We start from the raw sequence: 16,724 nt of genomic DNA on the forward strand, positions 1-16,724 counted from the left end.
GCCTGGCTGCTAGTCTGACGGGGTGCCAGCTGGCTCCACGTGCTGGGGCCTGTTTCTCGGCCATGTGTGTACAGGAGGGCGGGGGGCAAGGCAGGCAGGGGGCACGCGACAGGGCCAAAGAATGGGGGCCATCAGCATGGGGGCTTCCTGGGCAATAGGCCAGGAGGCCCAGCCTTACCCTTGTCCTGCTTCCTTAAACCACCCTAGAATGGAGAGATGTGGGGACTCTCCCTAGCTTGCTCACTGCTTCCTTCCTGCCCTGAGCCTTCTTGTGTAGGGCAGGTAGGCCGGGCAGATAGGACTGACTATCTAGCTTCATGTGGCTAGCTTCACATGGGAGTTAACCATAGGTGCCCTCCTACTCTTGACAGGGACTCTCAGACAGCCAGAACACCCTCTCTTCACCATCTGTAAGGCAGCTGTGGAGCGGGGGCTCAGGCTTCCTGTGTCCCTGGAACAGCTGGGGGGGTTCAAGGGATGCACCCTGGTGTTGGAGGAGCCGCCCTGTAACATCTGGCCCTGAGCAGGACCTGCTTGTTGAGCCCCAGGCCTTCTGGCCCCTTGGCTCACCCAAGATGATAGGTCTTGCCAGAAGTGGACGGCAGGGCTTCAGGGTAGGGTGGACAGCAGAACTAGCCTGGGGCAGAGGTGAGTGGCTAGTTGCCAACCTGGCCTGAGTGGATGGTGCTGGGGTGTGGTGCAGCACAGCTGGTCCTATTGTCAGTGAGCTCCCCCACACCCCCTGCCTGCTCGGGACCACCCACAGGGCAATGAAAGAGGATGCTGTTGCTAGGGGGTTGGGGATGGATACAGGAGCTTGGAGCTGACTCAGCCCTGCTAGTCCTGGTCTCTTATGCCACCTGGAGGGGGAGCCATGGGTACACGTGCCAGCACTGGCTGCCTGCCTAGCCAGCTTCTGTGAAAGCCACACCCACCCTGGTGGCCACTTCTCCATCGGTGTCTGGCTGGGTTCCAGTGAGACAGGAGCCACACACAAGAGCCACCACCAAGTGTACCCTGCTCCTCCAGACCCCACACACTCACTCGTTTCTCCAGTGGCCTCTGTCTCCCTCAATACCTTATGAGGCCCCAAGACTTACCACAGGGGTAAGCAGGGGCTGGAACTTGTCCATCCAGGAGACAGGTCCTATCCAACATCCACCCTCATGGGTGGGCCAAAGGCTTCTGTGGCCCATCAGACTCCATCCCCTGGAACTGCCCCCTAGTGGCTGCGCCTGCCCTAACACTATTTCTTCAGACCCTGGATGCTTCTATCTCATTTAGTTTTCTCTTTCTTTCTTTCTTTCTTTCTTTCTTTCTTTCTTTCTTTCTTTCTTTCGGATTTATTTATCTTATGTATGTGAGTACACTGTCGCTGTCTTCAGACACACCAGAAGAGGGCGTCAGATCCCATTACAGATGGTTGTGAGCCACCATGTGGTTGCTGGGAATTGAACTCAGGACCTCTGGAAGAGCAGTCAGTGCTCTTAACCGCTGAGCCATCTCTCCAGCCCTCATTTAGTTTTCTTAAAACGGACTCACCGTGTAACTCTGGCTGGTGTGGAACTTGCTATGAAGACCAGTCTGGTCTCTAAATTGCAACGATCCCTTGGTCTCTGTCCCCTCGTTGCCGCTGTGGGAAGGAGCCTTTGCGCTTTTCAGTCTCTCCCTTTTTTTGCTTCTTAAGATGTATTTTTAATTTTTAATTACGTGTATGAATGGGTTTCTCTACATGAGTTTGTACGGGTATGTGTGGATGTGAGTGCAGGTGCTTGTAGAATCCAGAAGAGGGCATCGGGTCTCCCGAAGCTAAGTAGTTGTGAGCCATCAGATGTGGGTGCTGGGAACAGAACTTGAGTCCCCTGCAGGAGCGGCACGCACTTAACTGCTGAGCTGTCCCTGCACCTGCGGTCTCTGAGTGAAATGTCCCCTTTCAGAACCCCATTCCGTCTGCACCCTTATCCACAAGGACCCACTGGACAAATTAGGAAAACCTGTTCCAAAATGTGGAGGACACCATGGAGTGAACTCTTGGACTCTGCCCTGGGAATCGGGGTGTCCCACTGGTTAGAACTCCTCCAGCCTCGCTGAAGCCGTCAGGAAGCAGCTACAGGGTGTCAGAGCTTCACTCGGGTTGTCCCAACCTCAGGCACCACGTTAGCCTCCCCGTGCTCAGAGGCTTTGAAGCTGTGTCCTCACCTGTGAGGCACACGGGTTATCAGAGCTGCCCGGACACAGACTGTGACAGGACTAGTGTTGTACAGACAGCTCTTTCACTTTGCGCCCTTCCTCAGATGTACATTTGGGGGTAGAAGGGCATGAAATGGCCATGGTCACTAGGCAAAATTCTTCCTGGACCCTTGAGTCTAACCTGGGCAAAAACAGTTGCCAGCCAGATGCACCTGTTCACCGCCCGTGAGTGGAGACCCGGCACAGTGGACCACCAAGGATGACTGCTGAAGCTGTGTGTGGCAGGACTGTTGTCCTAGATGCCAGCAGGTTGGGGCCACATCCAAGATACTCCTGTTCCATAGTTTGCTCGTCGTCAGTTGAGTTTCCCAGCCCCCTCATCCCGCCTACTGGCCAGGCGCCTCTCTGTGATGTGGAGGGCTGTCCCTCTGGATCCAGGGCAGCCTGCCCATGGGAGCCTGGCCCCTTGGGCACTTAGTTATTCCTCTCAGCCTTGGGATATGGAGACTGCAGGGCCCTGTTCCCTGAGCAGTTGTGGGTCAGCACTCTGCAAGCCTGAGGGAGGAGACATACCCTGAAGGGTGCCATTCTAATCTCCAGCCACTTGGGTGGTCAATCCTGGGAGCCGCAGTTTGAAATCCTGGCCTGGATGACTAGGAATCCAACCAAATGGAGTGAGGAGACCCTGAAGGAGGGGCCCTTGGCCGGGAGATCTTGGGTTGTTGCTAGGTTACCCCCTTCAGTCACTGTAGCAGAGATGGCAAGTATCCTGCGAACTGGCGGCCACATCCTGCCTGTTCCCAGGGCAGACATTACTAGTCAATTAAGCAGCATGAGAATCTAGCTTTGGGATTCTTAGCCCAGCACTCGTGGTCCATTGGTGAATTAACTGCAGTGGAAATCACTGGCTGTAAGCGAAAGGCAGGGGTCTGGGAGAGGGCTAGCACCAAGTCGCTGTGCTGTCCTCTGTGTGGCAGCATCCTAAGTAACGGAAAACAGGAGCCGGGGCACTTGAGCAGGAACCATCCCTCATGCCCCAGGAAAGCGGAGGTTTGTAGCCCATCTGAGAACCTTCTAGATATCTGCTCCTTCTGGGTGGGCAGAGAGGGCTCCTACCTTATTCATGGCTTCCCTAGCCAGGTACCCGTTTACCTGCCTGCCCTGTTGCCTTGTCTTTCAGTGTTCTGCCTGTTGATCAGGAATCCTCATGTTCACCATCACCAAGGGCTTTGGTAGTTGTGGCAGCCTAAGTAGAGCAGGATGGAGCATCCTAAACCCAACTTCCACACCTACCCAGGTCTGCTTCCCCAAGTCCGTCAGGAGTTCCAGGGTAGCAGGTGGCCTCCGATCTGTCACGTGATCATTGGAGCAGTCGGGCACAGAGGCTGTAGAGAAAGCGAGGTCCTGGGGTCTGGACTTCGCAGCAGGGGAAGGGGCTAAGCAGACCTGGTGGTCAGAGGTGTGAGTTGTGAGGCTCTCTCTGCCCCAGTGTCTTCTCCCTGATGCTCAGGCCACCCCTACCAGGATCCTCCCTAGACCCTCCTGACCCAGGCTTGGTCTTCTCGGTCCTCTCAGGGCACTGGATCTCCCTGCCTTGGCTTCCGGTCTCAGAGCAGCTGCTCTGATTCGAAAGTCAGTTTCCATTTTCTTCAGTTCAGGGAGTAGTCTTGGGGGAAAGAAAAGGGCCTTTCTCTTGCTGGGCTAAGAGGACCCCCCTCCTCACTGTGTTCTCCGGGGCTCCTTGCCTCTCTTACTCTTGCCCTTCCATGTCCAGGCAGTTCCCCATCTGAGGCCTGGGACACAGAGAACCTCCTCCATGCTTTGCAACGGCCGGTAGATTTCAGCCCCACTCGCTAGAGTGGCAGCCACCAAACTTCCACGGCATCCAGAGCACCCTTATTCAGTTACCCAAGTGTCCACTGTCCCCAGAGAGCAGGGAGATGCCCAGACCTCATCAAGGGGTCTAAGGGGGGGGGGGTGGTGTCTGTGCCTGGAAAAGTCTGGGAAGGAGGAATTTACAGACTTCTGTTTACCAAAAAAAACGAGGCCCGTAAAACATTTAACAGCAGCCAATTACGGGGGACAGCTGCAGTGCCTTACCTACCCACCCCCAGGCCCCAACCCCCTGCCCAGCTGCTCCCACCCAAGCCTCTTGGCTTTTGTCAAGTCTTCCAGGAGCTGAGTTTAATCTGGCTAACATCTGCTGCAGATGTGTGCACATGCACCAGACCAACGGGGTAGCTCTTTCAGTCTCAGCTTGCTCTTCAGCAACAGGGGGACAGGCCCGGCAGTGGGCACTGTCCCCAAGTCCTCCCGTGTGGTCGGAGGGTGTGCTCTGGTCTGGGCAACGGTGTCACACCATGCAGGCAGGTCTCTGTGTCACGGAAATCTCTGAGTCTTCACAAGGCCCCTTCCTTGTGATGCAGATGGAAAGGTCTCCTCCCAGCACGGTGCCAGAGAGCCACTGAAGTAGGGACTGTCTGGTGGTGTTGTTTGTCAGGGGTCTGACCCATAGCACTGGGATCTGAGGGTTCTAGGTGGTCTCTGCTACTTAAGTGCTCTTGTTGTGAACTGTTTACCAGCTCTGAGTGCTTTCCCTGAGCTGGGAACCTCAGATGCTCCGGAAGTGCCCGGCCCCATGCCACAGAGGCTCCTCTACCTCAGCTTCCAGGCAGATCAGCCTTTGGAAACAAGGAACAGACAGGCGTTCTGTGGTAAAAGAATGGGGGAAACCAAGTAAAGCCGGCCTAAGTGAATCTGGGCTGCGAGACTGTCAGGGATTCCACTGTGACACTGAGAGAGTCCTGTGCCTGCTCCTCAAGTGCCCTTTATCAAGTGACAGCACTTCTTGCCCTGGGTTCCTCCCCGGGGACTATGGCAGCCTCCTCCTCTCTGCTCCTCCGTAGTCGAGGAGGCTAAAGGATTCCCTTGTCTTAGTCCAACACTGCCTGAGAAGTGAGACTGTTGGGAAACTCTTAGGACAGCAGTGGTGTCCCCAGAGAGAAGCTCTTCTAGGGTCTGACCTCCATGGGGACACCAGAACCACATCCATGCAGAGCCCAACTCCAGGCCAGTCTGCCTGCTTCTCTTTCTTCTAGTCTGTAGTGTGGGGAAATGCCTGCCTCCCAGCAGGTTTCCCAGCTCACGGCAGGCCTCAGAGTGCTCCAACCCCCCACACACCCCACTAGCCTTTAGATTCCTACCGAACTGACTTAAGACCTGGGCATTGAGGACATGTGGACCCGGTCTCCTTAAAGACCCCTCACCCCATTTAATAGAGAAAGCCAGCTGCCTGAGCCAGTGAGCTGCCTGCAGGAGACTTAAGTTCCCCTCCCCATATCTTAGCCGCTGTCTTGGTGACAGTGGGTAGGGGCAGAAGCTACCAGCAGCCAAGACTCCCAGATGGGTTGGATGGAGGTCAGGTCCCTCTGCTCTTGTCGGGCCTGATGGAAGGTACCAGCGAGGAAGCCATCATCCTAGAGGCGGTGGTCCTCTGGTCCTCCATTCTGAAGCCTCCCAAGGGGAGCCTCTACAGAGCTGCAGCTTATTTTCCTGTTTTAAAAGTATTTTAGATGGACTGGTTTTGTTTTATGTGTGTGAGTGCTTTTGCTTGCATGCGTGTCTGCACTGCATGTGTGCCTGGTACCCACTAAGATCAGAGGATGTTGGGTTCCCTGGAGATGAGTTATGGGTGCTTGTGAGCTACTCTGGGTGCTGGGATTGAACCCAGATCCTCTTCGAGTGAACAGCCAGTGTGTGTATTCTCTCTCTGTGTCTCTGTCTCTGTCTCTCTCTGTGTCTCTTTCTTTCTCTGTTTCTTTCTGTCTGTCTCTGTGTCTTTCTGTCTCTGTCTCTCTGTCTCTCTTTCTCTGTCTCCCTCTGTCTCTGTCTCTCTCTTTCTGTCTGTCTCTGTCTCTTTCTGTCTGTCTCTCTGTATCTCTCTCTATCTCTTGTCTCTCTGTCTCTCTTTTTCTCTCTGTGTGTCTCCCTCTGTCTCTGTCTCTCTGTCTCTCTTTCTCTCTCTCTGTCCCCACCCCCACCCTTCTCCAAGACAGAGTGTTTCTCTGTAGCCCTGGCTGCCTTGGAACTCACTCAGACCAGGCTGACCTGGAACTCAGAGATCAGCCTGCCTCTGCCTCCCAAGGAGCCCAGCTACAGCCAATGTTCTTAACCACTGTGTCATCTCTCCTACTCCCAGTGCCACAGCTTTTGAACCCCTCACCCAGGGCTCACTGCTGGGTCTCAGTCATTGTTCTAGCAAGCCAGGATCTCCTGGGGCAGGGGAAAAGAGACATTGTTCCAGAGGACAAGAGCCACTCACTATAGGCCCGAGGTCAACGAGGTAGGATTGGCTCTAGGCTGTGGTTAGCATTCCTGTGCCACGGAGGCACAGCCCTTCAGGACTCTGGCTGCCTCTGAGGGACAGACTGCAGTCTGAGAGGGGCCTCTTTGTACTATTTAAAGTTGTCAGGTAGCAGTTGGTGCCATGCCTAGAGCCTTGTAGACAGGAGCAGATGCTACCCTTCCATAGAGAGCTCAGTTGAGGGGAGAGACTTGTGGCTTCCAGTGAGTGGGGACTGGCCACATCCTAGCCCCACCTAGCTAGAGCGTGAGTCACCCAGGCCAGCTGTGGTACAGCACAACTCTACCATACCATCTGTTTTTCTGGGTGCCCGCTGGAGGCCCTGTCTTGTTTGCCTCTCTCTAAGCTGAGAACTCAGAGTCCATACTGCACCCTTCCTTTCGGGCCACCTCTCTGAGCCCCTTTGTTGCCTGACCTGGAAGCTTCTACCACACCAAGTGCTACTGGGAGAGCATCAAAGGCAGCCTCCCCCCCCCCCAGCCCCTAGCCCGTCAGCAATTCAATTTGTGCTGCACCGGAGGGATGGTATTAGTCGAGTCAGAGTTAATATGATGTATTGATGGGTTGATTTCCCACTGGTGGGCTGTGAGCGGCTCTGCGGGGTGTTGCTCCCGGGCTGCCTGCATGCTTCTTGCCTCCTTGAGGTCAGGATGGTAAGGGCCGGGGAGCCAAGAATTGTCTCTACAACCAGTGCTTTGCTTCCCTAGCTCCTGCGTACCCCAGATTTTCGGGGAGTCTGGCATCTACCTTCCTACCCGTGAGCCACTTGGATCACCATGGAAACAGCAATGTTCTCTATGGGCAACATCGTTTCTATGGAACCCAAAAAGGCAAGTGCTGTGGGGCTTGGTATGGGGTATAGGCATCCTGAAGGTGAGCTGAAGGGGTACCAGTAAAGGCAGCAGGCTAGGTGAGCCCTCCTCCCCAGGCGAGGTGGGACCCAGAGGAGGATGTCGTGGCACCACCGCCAGGTGCAGGGTGCAGGGTGCAGGGTGCAGGTGCAGGGTGCAGGTGCAGGGTGCAGGGTGCAGGTGCTGGGTACAGGTGCAGGGTGCAGGTGCTGGGTACAGGTGCAGGGTGCAGGTGCAGGGTGCAGGTGCTGGGTACAGGTGCAGGATGCAGGTACAGGGTGCAGGTACAGGTACAAGTGCAGGGTGCAGGCACACTGCTCATTGAGGACACTCTGAAACAGCCACCCTGACCCATATCTGCTCTTGGACTCGGGACAGGAAGTGTTCTCGGGGGAGGGCTGAGCTGGTTCTAGACTGCCAGGAGCCCCTGCCCCAGCCCCAGCCCTACCCCTTGAGACAGTTCCTCACTTAGGTATTGCAAGAGCAAGTGATTCAGCTCCCAGCTGGGCATCTGCAAGAGACCTGACTAGAGGAGGCTGGGGGAAAGAGCAGAGATCTCAGGGTCTGTCACTAGGTGGAGGTGTTTTGCTTTTGAGGGTCTGTTCAAATTTGGGGATGTCCTCCTGTGGTGTGGCTCGAGGCCAGCACTGGATCAGGGACCATGTTTCCATTTCTGGTGACCCCATGTCGAGATAAGACATGAACCCAGACAGAGTCCCGTAAAGCCAGAGTTAGTGATGTCAGGGAGTGTATACCAGGGCAGAAGGATGTACTCCTAATAATTCCAGTTTCTTAATAAGCCCAGGCTGTGGGAGGGACCACCGGTTTTAGGTAAACTCAGCTCAGAGATGGAGGCCTAGGGGCCTTCTGGGGTACTGGACAGATAGGTGTGCTGCAGGTGGAGAGCAGGTAAGGCTGGTTTCAATAAATCCCGAGGGAGCCCCAGTTGGGGTAGATGACAATACTCTCCTTGCCAGGAGCCATTAGGAATTGAAATATGGGCAGAGTACAAGGTGCCTTTGGGTGGCTCCTCGAATTAAGGACCTGAGGGTGTCTGTCATGTCTGGGTCTTTGAAATGGTTCTGCACATTTGGGCACAGAAGAGTCTTGAAGCCCCGAAGCTTGGAATAGCCTCGGCCTTGCTCAGACTGGGCTAGCTATGGTTGGTGCAGGCTGGCCTGCTTGGGGTGTGGCCAGGAAGTCTACCCCAGCCCCACCCAGGGGCCTGATGTCATCCTAGATGGCCCTGCCACATCCTCCCAGGAACCAGACTTGGAACACTTGTGGGCTGGGTCCACCAAGCCATTCCGTACTCACACAGTCTCCCGTCCATCCCCCAAGCCTGCAGCTGTTTTGACAGCATCTGTCAAGGGTGGGCAGGTGGCTGGTCTGAGGCCTAGGAACCAGACTAGTGAACCAGGCCCAGGACTCCCTCTGGGCGGTGGGGCTGACTGGTGTCTTGGCGGCTGCTGGCCAGGCCTCTCAGCTTTCACAATACTGTGGTGGAGCTTCGTCCAAGAACATTATTTGGTTTGGGAAATTAAGCTAATTGGGTTTCTCCTGGGCTACCCCTTTCCTACTCCCCTTCCCCCTTGTTTCTAATTAGAAGAAATTGACAAGGAATTTACATGACTGAGGACAGTTTTACAAGTTGCAAATGTTTTCTTTTGTCCCCCCCACCGCCTGCCCCCACCTAGTGCCCTCCTTAGCTAGGGCCTCACTGCTGCCCACCCACCCAACTAGGGGGAGTCAGGGCTGCTCCCAGAGTCTGCCAGAGGTTTGAAGTGGCTCCGGTCTAACTGGCAAAGCGTAGATGTCCCTAGAACTTCCTGATGACAGCCTGGTGCTGTCCCTACCTGGGTATAAAGGGTTTGCCCCAGATCCAGGGCCCCAGCTGTACAGCCCCATCCTCAGGAGCCAGCTCCCCAAGCTGGGTGTCCCTCAGCTGCCAGGGTTGGAGTTGTCAAGTGGGTGCAGTTGTTTCCTAGCGGAGAGCATTGTCCTCCCTCCCCACTCCCCCAACCCTATCAGCCTAAAATGTCAGATAAGACGTTGCATTGTGGGTGCTCCTCAGAGTGTCCCAGAGATGGCTTTTCCACACCACCCATCTTCACACACCCTGGGTTCACTCTTACCCCAACAGTCATAGCATCTGGTGTGGGAGAAAGACAGGATATGGGGATCACTGTCCACCCCGCCACTATGCACCTGGCTAACCTCCAGCCTTTGTTCTGGGCTGCACACGGCTAAACTGTAAACTGTAGTTGTCCTCAGACACACCAGAAGAAGGCATCAGATCTCATTATAGATGGTCGTGAGCCACTACGTGGTTGCTGGGATTTGAACTCAGGACCTCTGGAAGAGCAGTCGGTGCTCTTAACCACTGAGCCATCTCTCCAGCCAGAACTTTATAGAGCTGTGGATGGTGGTGGCGCTGGGACCACACAGTTCATGCGCTCAGTGCCCTTAACTGAGCACTCGAAGATGGTTGATTTACGTTGTATATATGTGTGTGTGATTTTTTTTTAAAATACTTTTTAGATTTCTAAAATTTCACGTTCTGTGCACGAGTGCTTTGCCTGCGTGTGTACACATGCACCAGGTGTGTGTCTGGAGCCCACAGGGGTCAGAAGAAGGCGTCAGCTCTCCTGAAGCTAGAGTTATAGATGGTCGTGAGTCACCGTGTGGTTGCTAGGAGCCAAACCTGGAACGGTGCTCTTAACCACTAAGCCATCTCTCCAGCCCCCTCTTTGATTTGAAAAACAAGACAAAAATCCTGGGTTGGGGATACTAGTCGAGACTCATCCCTGCCCCATGCTTCCTGTTGACCTTGGCACTTCTGGTTCACAGATAACTTCTACCTGCGCAACCTGCCCCCACAGCCTGCAATCCTACCTGCCAACCACAACTTCCACGGAGTGCCCCGAGCCACCCCCACCCACCCCATCGGCTCCTGCAGCCGGGACCGTATTGAGGCTGCCTCACTGCAGAAGGGTCCTAAGGAGTTTGACCGCTTCCTCATGGGGAAAGAGCTGGGCAAAGAGAAAGCTAGTAAGGTAGCAGAGGGCAGGGAGCGGCCAGTGGTGGAGGAAGAAAGCAGTAAAGATCGACAGAAGCTGGTGCCACCCATGCCTGCTGAGGGGCCCTGCAAGGAGACGGGACCCGCACCCCGGGGGTCCTGTGAGGGCCGCCCCAAACACCTCACTTCCTGCCTACTCAACACCAAGGTACTCAATGGAGACATGGGCAAGGCCTCGATGGCCAGTTGTGCAGGGGGTATGCTGGGAAGGCCCGGAACAGGCGTGGCAGCACCTGGACGCTGTGCCAAGGAGGTGTCAGGCCCCGTGGAGCCCGGGCCAGCCTTCAGCGAGTGCCTGGAGCGGCGGCAGATGCTACATCACGCTGTGTCCTACACAGTGCCCTCCGGCCTGCCTACCGGGCCACCCCCGCCCCTCAGCACGGGCCCAGCAGGCTCTTTCCCCTGTCTGCAGCTCCATGCAGGTCCAGATGGGCTCTGCCCCCTGCAGGATAAAGTCTCCCGGGACCTAAAGGCCAGCGGGCCCACCTTTGTGCCTTCTGTGGGACACCTGGCTGACAAGAGCCACTCTTTCCAAGTAACAGAGGCCTGTGCCGTGGCAGGTGATGGCAAGGACCGGCACCTAGACGCGGCCATGGCCCCTGACCATGCACCCTATGGAGTCTCCTATGCCCACCTAAAGGCCGAGAGCAAGGGTGAACGGCGACCTGGGGGCTTTGAGGCGGCCCTCCACCCCCGGCTGAAAGGCCTGGAGTATCTCAGTTCAGGCCCTGAGGCCCCCTTCCCTGGCCTTCCCAAAGGCAATCTGGACAAAGGTGGCTACTTTGAGTTACCCACGTCACAGGACTGTGCCCGGTCCAATCACCAAGACCCACTGGGTGGAAAGACCACCCAGGCTTGCTGCACTTTAGACAAAGTGGCCAACAAAGAGGCCCCTGCTGGCCCTCCGGGGGGCCAGAAGGTAGCCAGGATCCGTCATCAGCAGCACTTGGTGGCTCCTGAAGTAGAATCAGGAGGCAGCGGGGCTGAGTCTAAGCGCAAGTCCGTGGAGCTGGCTTCTCTGGGTTACAGCGGGCACCATATGCCTCCGTGGGGCGTTCAGACAGGCCACGACACCTCCATGGCCATCATCGAGGAACGAAAGGGCAGTGCCTACCTTGACCCTTTTGGGAGTGGCCTCCAGCAGGCAGCCCTCCTGTCCCAGGAGCTGCCCACCCCACAAGATGAGGTCTCGGCCATGAAGAATCTGCTCAAGTACAGCAACCAAGCCCTGGTTGTGGGCCAGAAGGCTCCCTTTGTGGGCCTGGGTGGCCTCAAAGCCAGCTGTGTCCAGCAGGAAGCCAAGTTTCCAGCCACTAAGGGCCCAGGCCCTGTGGAAAGACCCGACTGCGCTCGAAGCAGGGAGCACGAGGCCCCCACACACGGAGACGGGGAGGTGCGGCAGCCACCTGTGGGCATCGCAGTGGCCTTGGCCCGGCAGAAGGACACAGTCAGCCGGCCGGATGCAGCCTACAATACCAACAGTGGGCGGCAGGGCAGGGCCGCCCCCACCTTCAAAGGTATGACCTGGTCGGGGAAGCAAGGGAGATGGTGTCCATAGCCATTCTTCCTGCGAACCCCATGGCCTCCCTGGAAGATCCTCCATAGCCCCCAGGGCCAGGGGACCCTGCCTTAGTCCCTCAGCTCCAACACACGGCACGCTTGAGTCAGTGGTTCTCTGACTGTACCACAGCCCGGTTTCTCTGTCATCTTTACTTGGTCAGCTGCTGGAGGACCGCGTGCCACCCACACGCTGGACCTGGAGAGTGAAGAGGAAAGGTCACGGGCGTGCGAGGACCGCCTGGGGCTGCCTGGCCGTGAGCTGCTGTTACAGTAAGAGCCAAGTGGGGGTCCTGGTGGGTCTGCCCTCTCAGAGCCTTCGAGGGAGGAAGGGAAGTGTCACGACCATGACATCAGGCAGCGGCCCGTTGTGTGTACGGCATTCCAACGTTCCTAAAGGGTCCTCTGCCAGCAGCACTACTGCTGGAAACTGAGGCTCAGAGCCCGGGGTCTCCTAGCAACCTTCCACCTCTGTTTCCCCTTGCAGGTTGACAGTCTGTTGGGCTGGGGTTGGTCGGGGCAAGGGAAGGAGCCAAGCTGGCTCTTAATAATCTTACAGAGACAACAAAGACCTCGTGGAATTTGCCCGGATCCACCCTTCAAGCAGCTGCCCTGGAGACCTGCCCCCCCACCTCATGATGCAAGGCGGCCAGCTGGGCGGGGACCCAGCCCCCCACCCCCATCCCGCCCACCCCCACTGGCTGCCCCGCACCCGAAGTCCCTCCTTGTGGATGGGGGGGCATTCCTATGGTCAGTGTTCCCAAGAGCAGTCTGGGAGGCTGGCTTGGGGTTGGAGGTTATCCCTGTCCTGGCTGAGCCACCATAGAGTGGGAAAGCCAGAGTGGCTCTCTGGCCTGAACACTACACTTCTGTTCCTCAGGCCTCGGACACCCTGCCCTGCACCAGAACCTACCCCCCGGCTTCCCAGCTTCTGTGCCCGGCTCTATGCCCTCAGTGTTCCCCCTCCCCCAAGACGCAGCCACACAGCTGGTCATCTTGCCCTCCGAACCCACACCCCACACCACCCCTCACACACTCGGTAAGGACCCCTCTCCAGTCTGGCTCTCTGCCTGTGGGGCCGTTAACAGTGGATTTGAGGAGGGCAGCAGCAGTCTTGGCATGGGGGTTGGGGGAGGCAGAAATAGGGCTAACCAGGACCCAGGAGAGAACTGTAGCTTATTTTCCCGGGGACAAGGGTAGGTATGGGCTGAGAAGGGCTGGAGGGAGATGGAGCTGGTGGGCTGGTGGGTAAGAGGGGAACTGACCCAGGTGGGCCCATCATCTCTCACTGGAACTGATAGTTCTTTGGCCCTGTCTGCAGCTGAAGTTATGGACCAGGCCTCACTGTGGCCTCCCATGTATGGGGCCCGGGGCCCTGCCTCACACATGCAGCACCCTGGCCAGCTCCCCGTGTACTCTCGGTCCCAGCTGCTTCGGCAGCAAGAACTGTATGCACTGCAGCACCAACAGCAGCAACAGCAGCAGCAGCAACAACAGCAACAACAACATCAGCAGCAGCAGCAGCAACAGCAGCAGCAGCAACAGCAGCAGCAACAGCAGCAGCAACATCGGGCCACACAGGCCCTGGAGCTACAGCGAGCTGCCCAGTTCCAGGTACCATGTCCCCATCAACCACACCAACCTGAGATCCAAGACAATTCCGCTCCTCCAAGGTCCCATGCAGATGGCCCCAGGACACCCCTGCATGTCTCTCACCAAGCAGTGGGCCACAGGGATACCAAGGTGTGGCCTTCTGAGCCTCTTTCCCCACACCCCCAACAGCGCAAGCCTGAGGATCGACACATGGAACTGGAGGAAGCTGCCCGGGAGAAGGCCCCAAAGTCCACCCACAAGCCAGTTGCCTTAACCCCCATGGCCAAGGGCACCCCCTCATCCACCACCGCAGGCCTAGTCAAGCTGTCACCCTGCTGCCAGTCACCCACTCTAAAGACCCCTGCTAGTTGCCCCACACCACCACCTCGGCCCAGCGCCCCCTGCACTTTACCCATCTGCCCCACTGGCAGCCCAGGGCCTGGCTCCAAGTTGCCTAGTACCAAGGACAAGAGTGAGGAGGGCCAGCGGGCTGGAACCGACCTTACCGCGCTGGAACCAGGTGAGGGAATGAGTCTCTTTGGCCTAGCAAGTCCTACCCCTACTGGGTGCGTAGGGCTGTCCGTCATCTACCCAGGCATTCCCGTCCCTGGGTCATGAAGATCTTTCTCTTCCCTCTTGGCAGTCCCTAACCCTAACCCACAAGTCAGTGTAATGACACAGCCATGGGCCCCTTTACCCTGGGTAGATGAAGCAAAATAACCAGACCCACGCCTCCACGACCCAGCAGGCAGTGTAAGTGGTGGTGTGCTTGAACTGCCGCAGATGGTGGCATCAGACTTGGGACCTGTCCCCAGCTAGTAAGCCCAGATTTTAACGAGAGAAGGGACGACATCACCAGCTGGGGCTAAAGGAATAATCTGACCTGCCCGAGGAGAGGAGAGACGGCTGTATTGGGGTCTTGTGCCTGCCACTCTGGGTTTTCTTCTTTAAGATTTTTATTTATCTTATTATATACGTGGGTGCACAGTTTCTGTCCTCAGACACACCAGAAGAGGGCATCTGATCCCATTATGGATGGTTGTGAGCCACCATGTGCTTGCTGAGATTTGAACTCAGGACCTCTGGAAGAGCACTCAGTGCTCTTACCGGCTGAGCCACCTCTCCAGCCCTGTGGTTTTCTGAATCAGGGAGCAGAGGCTTTGTGTTTCAGTCAGTCAGTCAGTCTGTCTGTCTGTCTGTCTGTCTGTCTACCTACCTACCTACCTACCTACCTACCTACCTACCTACCTACCTATCTATCTATCATGGGGCCCAGTGCCTCTCACATGCTACTAGCTTGTTCTCGTTCAAGAAAAACCCCAATTCAAGTGCCATGGTTTTGAAAATCCCTCTTTTCCAGACAGCCATACCAGATGTCCCTCCCGTACCCCCCAGCCACCCGAGGATCTCTGCAGGTTCCTGGTCGGGAGCGGTGCTGGTTCTGAAACCTGTCTCTTTATTGGCCCTCATCCTCATGTCTCCTGTCCTTTAGTCCAGGAAGCCTCCCTCCTCCCTCCTGTAACGGGGCCGGCCACACTTGCTCTGCTGCTGGCAGCTGGCTGCTCACGTGCGGTGCGTACCCCTTCTTTTACAGACCTGCCTCCAAGATTGAACCCCTCAACTGGCGTGGACTTCTCCCTCCCTTCAGACGTGCACTCTTCTGACCTCCCAGACCCCAAAACTATGCAAACCACTACCCCAGGGACTCGGCCTGAGCCCACAAGGACGTTCCTACCTGGGGAGCCACCCCCCTGTAGCCCCAGGAACTTAGAAGAACCTGGACTACTCTCAAGGACCAGGGATGCCACCCAGGACCTTGCCATCCTACCCCCTCCTGTTGAGGGAGGACTCCCACCAGGGAAGGCAGAAGACCCCAGCCCACTCGAGGGGTTACAAGCACTGAAATTTGGAGACCTCCTTGAGGGAGGGGGAACTGAGGCTACTGGCCAGACTAATTCTACTCAGGGAGGGACGCAAAATGAGAGGACTGTGGATCAGGGGGTACCACAGCCCTCTTTGGGGGCTACCCCTCAAGCACTGGAACAGGTAGCAGGGAGCCCAGTTGCCCTGGACAAGGATGAAGGTCCACAGAAGGCCCCTGATGTGGCCCAGCTACAGGAGGAGGAGACCCAGCTGGAGGAGAATGGGGGGGACTCGGAGGTGGACTGGGGGACTCCCAACCATAGCCACCCACCCAAAGCACTGCCAGGCTTGGATGCCTTGGTGGCCGCCACTGTGGACCTAGGGGACCTGCCTGACATTAGCCTGCCGGATGCTCAGACCCCAGCAGCCTCTGTGCCCCTTGGCACGGCCCCTCAGCCCCATACCTCAGGGATTCATGGGATTGCCCTGCTCAGTGAGCTGGCTGACCTGGAGATCCAGCAGCAGAAGAGTGAGCTGGCCCTGCAAGGTGAGCCCCAGCTACAGTATCCTTCCCTGGTACCCTGAGAGTTGGACCCTCAGGGTCAGACAGATGGTTACCTCTGGCCTGGAGCAGCTGTCCCTAAAGAAACAAAAAGATCCCCAGGGAAGCCCCAACAGGACTTCCTTTATGGAATCAGTGATTCGCTCCAGCCTGGAGGAGCCACCTGATCCTGGACAGGACCTTTGGGGCCGGGATCACTCCTCTGTGGCAGATTCAAGCCATGGGGCATCCCTCTGGACGGTCTCCACTTCGCAGAGGACCTAAGGCCTAAGGCAGAGGCTTAGATGAGGGCCTGGTAGCAAGAGACAGGCCAGGGATCTCCATTCTACTGCTGTGTCTGGGCAGAGACACCAGACTGGGATCACACACACATTCACACACCACACACACACCACATATACACACACCACACATGCACACCACTTACACACATACACACACACACACACCGTACCACACACACCATACCACACACACCACATACCCACACACACACACCATACCACACACCACACACACTGTACCACACACACACACACCATACCACACACACCACATACCCACACACACACCATACCACACACACACACATTCACACACCACACACACACCACATATACACACACCACACATGCACACCACTTACACACATACACACACACACAC

At 56.6% G+C, this 16,724-nt stretch overlaps 1 protein-coding gene across 4 annotated transcripts in view; it reads left to right on the top strand.

Annotated features, from left to right (window-relative positions):
• The window catches only part of Bahcc1 (BAH domain and coiled-coil containing 1), a 61,207-nt gene that overhangs the window by 28,528 nt on the left and 15,955 nt on the right, over positions 1–16,724 (top strand). For all 4 annotated transcript variants that reach the window (XM_087575083.1, XM_087575086.1, XM_087575085.1 and 1 more), the window contains exons 4-11: positions 7,261–7,383; positions 10,255–12,000; positions 12,205–12,313; positions 12,600–12,790; positions 12,921–13,079; positions 13,362–13,654; positions 13,823–14,153; positions 15,228–16,043. In XM_087575083.1, the coding sequence (XP_087431209.1) occupies positions 7,261–7,383; positions 10,255–12,000; positions 12,205–12,313; positions 12,600–12,790; positions 12,921–13,079; positions 13,362–13,654; positions 13,823–14,153; positions 15,228–16,043 (3,768 nt within the window). The remainder of the gene's footprint in view (positions 1–7,260; positions 7,384–10,254; positions 12,001–12,204; positions 12,314–12,599; positions 12,791–12,920; positions 13,080–13,361; positions 13,655–13,822; positions 14,154–15,227; positions 16,044–16,724) is intronic.

Source organism: Rattus norvegicus, chromosome 10 (genome assembly GCF_021556685.1).
Source record: "Rattus norvegicus strain SHRSP/BbbUtx chromosome 10, alternate assembly SHRSP_T2T, whole genome shotgun sequence".
In the NCBI taxonomy this organism is placed as follows: domain Eukaryota; kingdom Metazoa; phylum Chordata; class Mammalia; order Rodentia; family Muridae; genus Rattus; species Rattus norvegicus.